Source organism: Passer domesticus, chromosome 5 (genome assembly GCF_036417665.1).
Source record: "Passer domesticus isolate bPasDom1 chromosome 5, bPasDom1.hap1, whole genome shotgun sequence".
Lineage (NCBI taxonomy): Eukaryota > Metazoa > Chordata > Aves > Passeriformes > Passeridae > Passer > Passer domesticus.
The window spans coordinates 25244717-25257793 of record NC_087478.1 but is presented as its reverse complement, the minus strand read 5'-3'; the positions used below and the strand labels follow the sequence as shown (position 1 = coordinate 25257793).

The window sequence follows — 13077 nt, the reverse complement described above, 5'->3', positions numbered from 1 at the left end:
AGTGCAAGAAAGACAAGGAGCTACTGGAGAGGGTCCAGTGGAGGCCCCCAAAAGTTATTTGGGATCTGGAGCATCTCTTTTATGAGGAGAGACTGCAGCAGCTGGGCCTGTTTAGTCTGGAGACCACAGAGAGGATCACATTAATGCATGTCAGTATTTCAAAGGTGTGTGCCAAAAGGATGGCGCCAGACTCTTTCAGTGCTGCCCAGGGACAGGATGACGAGCAGTGGCACACAAGAAGTTGCCCCTCAACACGAGGAAGAATCTCACAGTGGCAGAGCACAGGCACAGATGCCATGGGAGATCGTGGATTCTCCCTTCTGGGGACATTCAAACCCCACCTGGACACGCTCCTGTGCCACCTGCTCCAGGCGACCCTACCTTGGCAGGGGGTTGCACTGGAGGATCACCAGAGATCCCTTCCAAACCAAACCGCTGTGCGACTTGGTGAACCCTTCCGGCATTCCCCGCCTACACCGCGAGCAGCGCCGGCCCCGCACACCCACAGAGCTGCACATGGCTCAGCCGAGCTTGGCCTTTGCACTGCCAGCCGGGCGGGAGGAGCCGCGGGCAGCTCCGGCCGCTTTGTCCCCGCCCGGGCGCCCTCAGCGCCGCCCCGGGGCTGGGCGCGGGGCCCGCCGCTCCCGGCCTGCACCGCGGCGCGACGCGCGAGCCGCCGCTGACGTCCCAGCCCCGCCACTGGGCAGCGGCGCTCGCGCGTCACGAGCTCGCGCCTCTGAGTCAGCGGCCCACCGTCGCAACGCCCGGCCATTGGCTGCGGCGGCGCGGGGCCCCGCCCCCGCAGCCCTGTGGGGCTATAAAAGCGGCTCCGGCGCCCCCTCCGCGCCTTTAGCCCCGGGTGTCTGAGAGGAGAAAGATGCATCGACTCCGCTCACGGGCCTCCACGGGGATTTCTGCCTTTGCCGCCGGTTCGCCCTCCGCCTGCTCTCGCCAATCACCCCCGCTGCCCCGGCCCGAGAAGTCAGCCTCGCAGAGGCGTTGGAGTAAAAAGCGCTCCTGCTCTTCCATCGGCTGATTGTCGCTGATTCCCGGGCGGGGGGGAGCAGGGAGACCGAGACCCGGAGAGGGGCCGCGGGAGCCGAGCCGAGCGCCGCTGCGACCATGCCCAAGCCTAAGAAGCGGGGGAGCAACCACCAGCGCGGAGCCGGTGAGTGCGGCCGGGCCGGCGGGTGGGGGCGCGGGGTCTAGACGGCGTTTGCCGTGTCCGCGGGCACAGGGCCGCCCTGTCCGGCGGTGCCCGCCCCCCCGCGGCCGGTGCGTGAGCGGCAGGGCGGGCGGGCGCGGCCGCGGGGCTCTCGCTGGCCGGGCCGGGGCCGGGCGGGTGACAGGAGCCGGCCCCGAAACCGCCACCTCACGCCGCTGCGCGCATGCGCCGGGAGCCGGGGCCGGCGGGCGCGGCCGCGCTGGCGCCGCCGGCGGCGACGGGAGCGCCCCGGGACAGCGGCGGCGGCTCGGGCTGCGGGCCCGCCCGCTGCACCCGGCTGCCGTGCCCCGGAAACGCTGCTGTGGCTTTGGGGAAAAAGTCTTTTTTTCTTAGCCTAAAATAAGATATTATAAGATAAAGAAATGCAGGATGCGCGTGTCTGAGGTGCTGATGCTTGGGGCAGAACCGTGGTTTGGTGGGGTGGTGAGAAATTGCGCTTCAAGCTGGCATAGCTGTGTGCAGCATTGGTTTTTAATACCAAAGTTTTCAGGAAGTGAGCAGTTTATAGGGTGTTTTTCTGCAACTGCTGTGATTTTAGTTTGTCAAGGGCTTGGTGTCGTTCTTGCACTTCTGTTGATTCCCTGTTTGACAGCAGCAGCAGCAAGAACGTGGCCATGTGCGAGCTGTGAGCCTCCACGTTTGTTGGCTCCTGCATTGGCTGGTGGGGTTGTTTTGGGTATGGTTAATGATACAAGTGGATACAGCTAAAAGTAGCAAAACTTCCGGAGTGTGACTAACTTCATAGGAAAGCGCTTGGACTCTGATCCAACTGAAAGTTGATTCTGCCTAGATAAAAATAGTTTTTTGGGGTCTTGGTAGTCAGGCAGCCTGCTTGAAGCTGGTAATCCTTGTGTGCAGCTTTCTAAATAATGTAGAAAAAAAACAGCTAGAAGAGCAGAATGCAGTGTTCTGTAAATTTGGGAACTGTTGGAAAAGTAACAGATATGAAAAGGGAGGTGAACACCAGTAAAAATATTACTTTCATCAAAAAGTCTGAAAGCTGCTACACCAAGGCCTTCTTCATTCTGAGAGGGAAAATGTCTATCCCCTGTTGAAGCTTTTAATGTTCCAACTTGTACTTGTAATTCAGTAGTGAAAGAGTTGGACATAGCTGACCCTGCACATACTACCCCTAATCCCATATGTCCTGCATCGAACTGGGTAATGTATGTTTGCCCAGAGGTTTAGGTTACACTGTCTTGAAGTTCCTCAAAATCAAAAAATAAAGACTTTTTGGCAGTTTTTTAAGGTAGTTAATTCTAACAGTTAAATTAACATAGACCTATTTTTAAAGCATAGTCACAGAAAACTGCATTAATATGAAGTTGTAGAAAGATCCTACATTTACAGTAGGAATTCATCCACTATCTAGAGTAGGAATTGGACCAGTATTCTGATATTGGAAGATGAGCCCTTCCTCACTGCTCACAAATGATCTTCCAGAACAGAGCCAACAAAGTCTTCAGAGTAGGTGGAAGTAAAGGAACCAGCAGAGGATGTAAATGTTCTTTCTGTGGTCAGGGAAAGCAAATCTGCTCTGGGAGGGTTCAGTTCTACTTTTGGTGCTCAGTTCTTCCTTTTCTGTATGAGAAATGACCAAACTATTGTATTCATCTTTGTTTAAGGTGGTCAGCCCAGAAACGTGCAGCCTTTTAGTGATGAAGATGCTTCAATTGAAACCATGAGCCACTGCAGTGGCTTCAGTGATCCTGCTAGCTTCACTGAGGACGGTAAATTATTTATTTATATCTATTAACCTTTTAAAAACATAAAACCCAAGCTGATTTAGTAGTTTTAAATAGTAGACTGTAAGTAGCAATAATGAAATAATTACATTATTGCTGCTTACATTGACATGACATTAACAGTGTGATGGCTAATCCAGTGGCTGTTTTTTGTGTTTGGTAAGAATATACTCCAAGTTTCATGAGCCTTGTGAAACTATCAGGCTCTAGTCTATTAGAATAGAAGATCGATATAGAGACAATAAGATATAGAGTGCTGCTATAGAGACCATAAGAATTTTAAGGTGAATTGTAAGACAGGGATTTTCATAACAGGTAGTTGAAGCAGTTAGAACTGCAGAAGAGTTTAAGGTGGGAAAAGTCATATTTGCCTGTTTTGAGCTAGATTTGTGCTTTATCTCCTTTAACATCTTTGCAACCTGGACTCCTCTGTCATTTGTTGAGAGGAGGGGAGCTGAAGGCCAGAAACAGGGGGATAAGCAGGGAGCCATCTTTGGATACATGCCACTCATAGCTGAGCTCCTGTTGCAGAGCTGTCTGAGTTGATGCTGTGTGGGACAGGCTGCTTTGACTCCCTGCATCAGCTGTGAGCACCTCACAGTACTTCAGGGGTAGATGTAGTGGACTGGATGAAAATGTGTTGACAGGATTGGCTGATGGTCATCAGATGGAGAAAATTTATTAACACCTGATTTGCTCTCTCATTGATTCTTGGCATGTGTAAGAAGCAGATCCAGAAACAGCACAAAGGTATCAATAGGCCAGTTTTCATGAAAGTGTTTTAGGGCACACACTGATGCAGTAGGTCTCACACCATTATGCTGCTGTGATATTGAACAATTCTGTAGCTGTTGTCTATATTAAGCTGCTTTCTTCTTAGTGTTAAAAGCATTGTGTTGGAACTACTGTGTCTGCTAATGAAATGTGTATCAGTAGGACTAAATGATTTCTTCTTGAATAGGGCCTGAAGTTGATGAAGAAGCCACTCAAGAAGACTTAGAATACAAGTTGAAGGGATTTATTGATCTTACATTGGACAAGAGGTATAGTCTGCTTTGAAGAAACACATTCACACGTTGTTTTCTTGCTTGATTTTATAAGGAAAATACACATGAAATCGTTTTCTGTGCTCGCTGAGATTTTTACTCTGGGGAGGACTTCTGGATCTAAAAAACCCTTTTTCCTTCTACTGATTTTTTTAGGATGGGTTAGACTTTCCTTTTCTAATACATTGAAGTAGAGTGACTTTCTTTCCAGCCAGCAATACTGCTGTGAACTCTATCCCCAAAAGAAATTTTGCTGTCCTTGAGTAAGGACGCAATTTAGAGCATTTCATTTCTTCATGGTACTTCTGTGGATTACTCTTACTGCTGGGTGTAGGCAAATATAAATCACTGTAAAGCAAGGGCGGAGGTTTAGCTGACATGCTGATTTCACGAGGTGTTCCTTCTCTCTTCTAACAGTGCAAAGACAAGACAAGCAGCCCTTGAAAGTCTGAAAAGTGCATTTTCTTCTAAAATACTATATGAATTTATCATGGAAAGGAGAATGACCCTAACTGATAGCATTGAGCGCTGCATAAAGAAAGGTAATTAACATGCATGCTATTAGAAAGCAATAATCCCTATGAAATAGCACATTGTTTAAAAGATATTAAGATTGTGAGTATTCTCTAGTACTTTGCAGAGTGCTTAATAATTTAGGTAACATTACTTTGTAAATGCAGGTGTCATATTTTAACTGTCCTAGAAAATTAACTGAAATGAGCTTCTGTCTTCTGGTTTCTGAATTTCCACTTGCATGCTTTCAGACTGTTGTGTTTAAAAGATTAAAGGAGGGAGGCAGGGCAGGAGGTGGTTGCTCATCACTGTGTTAATCCCTAGGTAAGAGCGATGAGCAGTGTGCAGCTGCTGGACTGGCGTGTCTTCTGTGCGTGCAGATGGGGTCAGGAATTGAAAGCGAGGAGATTTTTAAGACCCTTGGTCCAGTTCTGAAGAAGATTGTCTGTGATGGAACAGCCAGTATCCAAGCCAGACAGGCTGTAAGTATGAAATGTTTGTTTGCCAGGCAGGGACAGAGGGCTGCTTCTGACCAGCTCACTGTTGTGTAATCCAGGACTAAAGGTTACCACACTGGTGTGTACTCATAATGTTGACATATGCCCTCAATGATGCATAGCAGTTTTCACTGGCTGAAAAAGCTCCACCTGAAAGCTGAACATGATTCTCTTCTTCAGCTGTTGTCAAGTGTCTGAAATCACTGTAGTGCAGCTTCCTTACTGCAATTCTGGGGACTGATGTTGGGGTCCTAGAAAACATTTTCCCACTTTTCCACTGAGTGATATATCCTTCCTTTATTTATTTTATTCTTGAAATTTAATTTCATTCTTAAACAGCACAGGAATGTTACTTAAACATTTACATTTATTTGTGGTAAAATCACATATAGCACGTCTGGAAACTACATAAGCAATACAGCCACTCTACCAAAGGTGTTTGTAAGTTACTTTTCCCTGGTCATCTCATGATGACCAGTATGCACGAAATAGTGGGGGAGGATTGCCCAGAGCACTTGCCAGAAGTTTTACTTTTGCTTAAACTTCAGAAATTTAGCTAATATTTTCCAACTTTTTTTTGTTATGTGGCTGGCTACTCCTAGTCAAGCTATGGCACAACAGATACTGTCAGCTGCGAAAAGGAAGGTAGTGTTAGTTCAACAGCAGTTGAACAAACAAACAAAAGCTATTAAAGTTTGTCCTGTTTAAATGTAGTTTTAAGTCCTGCGTGGTTGGCACAAACATCACTTCCAAATGGTTTTTTTCTTTACTCTTGGTAAGAGAAATTGGGCTAGAATATGGGCATAAGGAACAGACCTGCAGGAGAAGTTAGAAAGTTCCAGGAAGGGCTTTTCAAGGGCAGAATTTTCATGCTATTTAATTGAAATAGTGGTCGGAAGGAGAAAATATTTCCCACAGCTATGAATATATATAATATAATTATCATAGTGAAATTTAAAATCATTGGGTGGAAAGTAGAGCTCTTTCAAGGGCTTTGTAAGCTATTTAAAAATAGTAATACATGGAAAGTGAAGGCTTGTAAGTAGCAAATGCTGTAAAATCATCCTGGGAGTAGATGGGAATTGGGACCTAAGTATTACAAAGAAGGTGAATTAAGGATTGGGGACTTCTAGACTCTAAGGTTTTTATCTCAAGTTTCTGTTGCTCCAGATGTTAAATTTCAAAGGTGCCAGGTTTTAAACTGCAACATTATTGTCAAATACTAACACTTTCTTTTTCTTTTTGTGTCCAGTGTGCAACCTGCTTAGGGATTTGCTGTTTCATTGTGACCGATGACATTACGGTGAGGATGATTGATACCTTTCAAATGTAATAAACTGACAAGATGAAAATGTGTGACTCCTAAACCACTTGCATTGTATTTTTCCCTTTTACAGGAACTGTACTCTACTATGGAATGCCTGGAAAACATCTTCATGAAGGCCTATCAGCGGGATCGAGACACTAATGGTGTATCAAGTACCCATAATACTGTGCTTCACGTCAGTGCTCTCTTAGCATGGACATTGTTGTTGACCATTTGTCCAATGAACGAAGTGAAGAAGAAAATTGAAATGTGAGTATCTTTCTTGGAAAGCAGAATTTGTAATGGCTCTTTATATGCAATGAAACAGTGACAGTAAAATTTAGGTCTTAATGGAATATGACTTGCTCCTTAGGCACTTGCATAAACTTCCAAGTCTGCTGTCTTGTGATGATCTCAACATGAGAATAGCTGCTGGAGAAACATTAGCACTTCTGTTTGAACTGGCACGTGAAACAGATGCTGTAAGTACATGTCAGCAGGTAAACCTTTCATCGGGACAATGATAAGACAAATTACTTAACCTGTGTTGCACCCTGGATCTTAACAAGTAGCAAATAATTCCATGGTTTATGTTCCTTCTAGTGAGTCTGCCCCAGTCTAATTGGGTATAGAAATAATTCACAGCCATAATTTTTTACACTTAATTTCTATATTGCAATACAGGACCAATATAACAAAATGCATCAAATACTACTTAATAGTAACTAGAAATATGGAATGCAAGATTTAAATCTAAGTCCAACACCTGCTTTTAAAATAGAATAAAAAGAAGATACCTCTAGAGATTCCAGAATGAAACAGTATTGTTTACTGTAGCAGGATCACTCATCAGATGCTTATGCAGACAAGTTTGAGTAATTCACAGCCTGCACAATTCTGCTCTCACAGCCAAAAATCTATCATCAGGTAGAAAACATGTTGACTTTAAGTATTGTTTTTTCAGTATTCTTACTTAGGTAACTTGAGAAGAATAACTTGCATGATGGTTTCACAGCATTTGACTATTTTAGTCAGTTAAGAACTGGGCAGTTGTTTTAAGGGGGTGTTTTTTAAAGAATTGGCACAAATTTCACACAGATATCAGTAATACTTCATTTGATAGGATTTCTTGGAGTTTGCTGTTGAATTGGATTAGGTGCAAACTGCTCAATATTAGCTTGTCCACAGCTAAAGCTGCATTTACATTCTTCAATATGCCTTATTAATTTTCAGACTTTTTTCTTGACAGCACTGCAGGAAACAGCCTCCCTCTGCTTACGCATGGCACAGTTGGGGAGAGTTGCCTGAAGGGCTCCCAACCCAATCAAGGCTGCTGCGCTTTGCCAGAATGCTGCCTAAAGTGAAAGGATAACTCCATTTAAGTCAGGAATCATGACACACTAGCACAGCATAATCTGAAACAATGTTAAAGCTTCTTTATAAATGCAAGCAGTGTGGATTTGGGTCTCTTGGCTATGGAAGTCAACTTTGAAAGGAAAAAATAAATGGAAACCACAGCTTGATCCTTTATTTGGTCAAGCCAACTGCAAGTAATTAAAATCTTAAAATGTGTTAGCAAAGAGACTATTCACTATAATGTCTGCTGTTGCATTGAGGAAATGCCCCTTTAATGATTACATATTATTCTCATTGAATCCTTAATCAGTGCAGATTAAAAATACTCAATGTATGTGCTTTTGACCAGTTCTTTTCAGAAAGCTTGCAGTAAGCTCACTCTAGTCAGTTGACATGACAAAACATTCAAATTAAAAAAAAATACAAACCACAAAAACTTGTACGTAAGTTTGCATACATTTTTACTAATCCAGGTGAACTACTGCTGAATTAAGTGCAGTGGAGAAAATATTTATATATATGTAAAGCACATATTAATTAATAAGCTATTTATTACCGTTTACTTAGTATTTTGTTAAGTATTAAAAAAAAAGCTTCCTAATTTCCCATTCCATACAAGACTTACAGCTAAATATTCCATACTGTCAGTCCAGTGGTGTCTCACAGTTTGCCTCCAGCAGCAGGAATTCTGTGATAACACTGAAGTGCCCTCAGCTTGTTGGCAGGAGTAGTTCAGCAGATCTGTTAGGCAGTTTGAGTCCCTTGGAATTACTGAGTAGAGCAGATTGGCAGGTGTATGTGCACACTGATGGAGCTGTGTGGGTCACATGGCTGACTAAACAGACTTTGTTAGTGTCCTTCCTGGTAAACTGGGTGCAGTGACTTAGTTTTTGCTGGTTTCAGTGCTGCAAATGGAACCGCAGAAATGCTCTCTGTCTTTTTAAATAAAGTAAGAGGTTGTAGAGATCTACATGCCCAAAATTTAAAGAGATCCTTTTTTTTTGTGGGGAAAAAGGTTAAGGCCAGAAAATAAACTAAAATCTAAAAAAAAAACCTAAAATATTTTTTCTGGTAACTTAGGATTTCTTTTATGAAGATATGGACCTTCTAACAGAGAAACTAAGAGCTCTGGCTACTGATGGAAACAAGCACCGGGCCAAAGTGGATAAAAGAAAGCAGCGATCCGTCTTCAGAGACGTTCTGCGGGCTGTTGAGGTGATTCTTTTGTCTTAGTCACAATCCAGACCTTCAAAATGCATAGTGTACTATTTAGTGAAAGCAATTTTATTATTAAACAGAATTACTGTTTCGGTGAAGGAAACAGGAAAAAGCTATTTTAAGTGAGATTTTGTTGTCAGATCACATGTGGAATAGAACTGCTTTTTTAGCAATGTTGAACAAAGACTGGGAATAGTTAAACATTGTGGAAGCTAAAGAGAAGGCTTGGCATAATTTGAAGTCACCTTTGGGATTCTGCCTGTAGAAGGATCTGAGTCACCTATTAGTACTTGTTACATTCTATTGTCCCAAATACCTGTATAAGGCAGAGACTGAGGCTTATAGTCTGACTTAAAGGTGACTTCTGCACTTGGAACTGGTTTTCCTGGAGATAAGTCCAATTCTTAAAGTAATTTTAAAGATTAAAGTTGAGTGTTTTTCAAAAAGCTTGGTAATCATGAAGAATATCAGCCTCAAGTTCTACATGAGAATTGACTAGGTGTGCATCTGCTTTATGAACAAATACAATCTTTAGCATATGCACACTGTTATTTGAAAGGTTTTGGTGTGCCAAATTCATCAGTCAAAATAAAGCTCACTGAGCTGTACAAAGTACTGTTTAAAGTTATAGATGTTTCCTTTGATTTTTGCATAGGAGCGTGACTTCCCTACAGAGATGGTGAAGTTTGGACCCGAGCGCATGTATATTGACTGCTGGGTTAAAAAGCAAACTTACGAGACGTTCAAGGAGATTCTGGGGTCGGGGATGCAATACCATTTGCAGGTGAGCTGCTCTTTGACACTTGCCCAGACTTTTCCTCTCTGTCTGTCTTCTTTGATGGAATTCAGTCTGAATTACAAAATCCTGAGTAGAACTTAGTGAAGTGATGAGCCTTGCATTTGAGGTGTTAAAGACAGCACTTAAAAATTAATTACAGTGAGCTGAAGCTGTCTGGGTAAGCTGCATCGGAGTTGTAGCCTGGTTATACTAGCATAGTAATTGACTTCTCCAAGAAGTAAAAAATTTAAGCTGAATGTTTTTAGCTTCAGGGTTTTCCCTGAATCCTTATGCTTCTTTCAGCAGAGTGGTGTAGTTGTCTGGCTGCTATAAAGCTGCATGCCTTCACCCTTCCTGTTCAAGCCTGTAAAAGAAAGGGAAAGTTTTAGTCAAAAATAATGAACACAACTTGCAGCACCACACAATGGTGACAGCATTCCAGAAGAGAAGGCATACTTTATCTCTGTTCTGGGAACTTGTTTACTAGTCATCTGTTTACATATGTAACAGAAGCAGCAGCTGTAGGTTAAGAATATATGCTCCCAAATTGCTGTGATAATCATGGGGTTAAAATCTTCAGTCCTGTGTTAATTGAATTTCTGTGTGACTGAGGGAGTTCAAGCATGTAGCAGGTTTTTCAGATTTTTCAAGTACTACTTTCACAGACCAATATTTTAAAACTGGTGTGTTGTGAAAGCATACAGGTCTGTTCAGCTGCCTGATTTTGTGTAGAACAGAACAGTGTCTCATTTGCTGGGGCAAAAATATCAAAGGAGGCAGGAGGAGCTGTCTGTCTTCTCAAGGTGGCTGTTTTTGCTTTTAGCCTTATTCTGGTTGAAGGAGGAAGTGTTCTTGACTTAATTGCAAAAGACAGCAAAAGAAATATTAGGGTTTCTTACTGGAATACTTGATATTTCACAGTAGTCAACTTAAGAGACTTGATAATTAGAGAGGAAACTAATAATTTGGTGTGTTTCTTGTTTAGTCAAATGACTTTCTTCGGAATGTGTTTGAGCTTGGTCCACCAGTAATGCTGGATGCTGCAACTCTTAAAACAATGAAGATATCCCGTTTTGAAAGGGTAGGTTATTGCACCCTAATGAATTTTCTTTGCTTCCCACTTTAATTACTCCTGCACTTCAGAAGTTGTCATTGTTACACTGTAGTTCTAAGAGTGCCTCATATTGTCCTCAATGAAACTCAGCCTTACTTGTATGCATCTGTGAACTCTTGAATTTTCCACTGGGCATGTCTGCTTCTATATTTTTTCCAAGGGGTCTGAAGGTTGATGTGGTTGCTGATGGGTACTAGGTTCATGCTCCACACATGTGAAACTTGGTCTCTTCTGAGAGATACATGTCTTTTGGGGAGGCACCTACAGGAAACTGTGGAAACTGAGTCTTTATAAAGACAGTGTCCCAAACTCTGCAATGTGAAATGGGCTCTAGGAGATTGACCTTATTCTGTTGATAGTGAAGGCATTAATCCTGCATATAATTTGGGAAATGGTGCAGTCCAGTTTAATCTTGCAGTCAAGTTTAATCTGGGGGTAAATATAACCTACGTGCTATCTGCTTGATGTTAAAGACTGACTAACTTCCAGAACTACTCATAGTTCAGCTTTTCTTATATAGGCCAAGTTTCTTTCAAATATATCTCTGTCTATATATGTATACACCCAGAGATTAACCTTCGGTGCAAAGATAGTATACTGTAAATTTCAGAAGGCGTACCAGTTTACTTCAAAGATTAATAAAATTGTATTTTCATTTGTTTTGTAACATGAAAAATCTTGGGTATAAGTCTTATGACAATATATGTAATTATTTTTTCTTTTTTTGTTTTGTAGCACTTGTACAACTCTGCAGCATTCAAGGCTCGGACAAAGGCTAGAAGTAAATGTCGTGATAAAAGAGCAGATGTGGGGGAATTTTTTTAGATTCCCTTTTCAATGGGGTTCAATTTTCATAATTCAAATAAATTTGTAACATTTAAATGAATTTTTTAACTTCTGTAGTCAGTTTGCAGTTGTGCATGGGTTTGTTACATAGTCTGTAAATATAATGCATGTTGTTGCTTAGTTTCGTATACATTGTATATAGATGGATGTAACATTTGGTGCAGGGACACATTATAATACTATACATTAGCCCCCCCACTAGCTCCAAAGAGTCAATTATGCTGTAACTGATATATTGAATAGGGTGGATAATTAGTCAAATGCTGTGTGTCAGATTGGATTCTTTATATCAAGGTCAAGTCGTTGACTAAGTGTTCTGGTAAGAATATGAGAAGATGACCATGTTTGTGTGAAATTATTTTAGTAACTTTTTAAAACTCCAGTGACAGACAAGAAATCTCTATGTAAGTATAACTTTATCCTGACAGGGACTATGAAGTTCAGTAACTTCCACTGACAAATACTTGCCTCCATGTAAAATAAAAGCAAGATTGTGTTCTGAAATTGAATATTTAATTTTTGGAATAAAGATGTTTCTCATGGCCTGCTCTCTGTGTAAAAGTAATTACTCCATCAATTAAAAGCTCTAACACTGGCAAAACCTTAACCTTGAAAGGGATGAGTTTATTTGCTGGTTCAAACATGTGCTTGGGGTATTCTCAGTGTGTTAGTAGATACTACATCCAAGTCTACCTTTCTGTGTTTCAAAGGTGTCTTATACTTGCGTGCACAACTACCTAATCTTGATTTGTTGTTGCTTCTCTAATGGTCAAAAATTTTCTAGTTTTGGTGCTGCAAAACATGTTGTCCTTTATCTTAGAGGAACCATTCTGGCTTCCCTGTGTTCATAATGTTGAAAACTCTTCTAACCTCAATTTCTGGTTCTATAGGACTGAAATGAGCCAGTAGCTGAGAACTGACTTAAGAATTGGGGGGTGGGGGGGGGGGTGGTGTTAGGTAATAAAGACACTAAAACCTGGATAGCTGGGGCTTCTGAACCTGAAGATCTGTAAAAGTGCTTGTTTAAATAAACATTCTTAAAATGTTTGTCACCAGATGAAGTAAACATTGCATTGAAAACAACCCCGCCCCCTGAAGACTGGTGCCTGCTCTGATAAGGGAAAGTTGGGTTTGGGGTGGAATGGGGTTTTTTTTTTCGTCTCCAAGCTTCTGATTACAGCTGAAGGTATTCCAGAAAGTCAATGAATACTAATGAGTTGTACTTTCTACTTTAACCTAGTTTTGTTCCCCCTCAAATAAATCCACTATGTAAGGACTTGTTTGTCTTGCAAAACTGATCACTTGGACTGCACAAAACCTTGAACAGAAAACTGTGCTGATAGAACATGTCATTGTCATACAAGTGGAGAAAAAACTGATCCTTGATCAAGATGAAGCTGTGTGCCTGTACTTGCCTGGCCAAAAGCCATTCC

General features: G+C 42.1%; 1 protein-coding gene across 1 annotated transcript; it reads left to right on the top strand.

Moving 5' to 3' along the window:
* The first annotated feature begins 833 nt into the window (after positions 1-833).
* IFRD1 (interferon related developmental regulator 1) lies at positions 834-12186 on the top strand. The gene is made up of 12 exons (XM_064422383.1): positions 834-1168; positions 2851-2955; positions 3932-4013; positions 4434-4558; positions 4854-5011; positions 6279-6329; positions 6424-6602; positions 6706-6814; positions 8769-8903; positions 9562-9690; positions 10670-10765; positions 11534-12186. The coding sequence occupies exons 1-12, from the start codon at positions 1123-1125 to the stop codon at positions 11621-11623; spliced, it is 1305 nt and encodes a 434-aa protein (XP_064278453.1). The 5' UTR covers positions 834-1122; the 3' UTR covers positions 11624-12186.
* Positions 12187-13077: the final 891 nt, after the last annotated feature.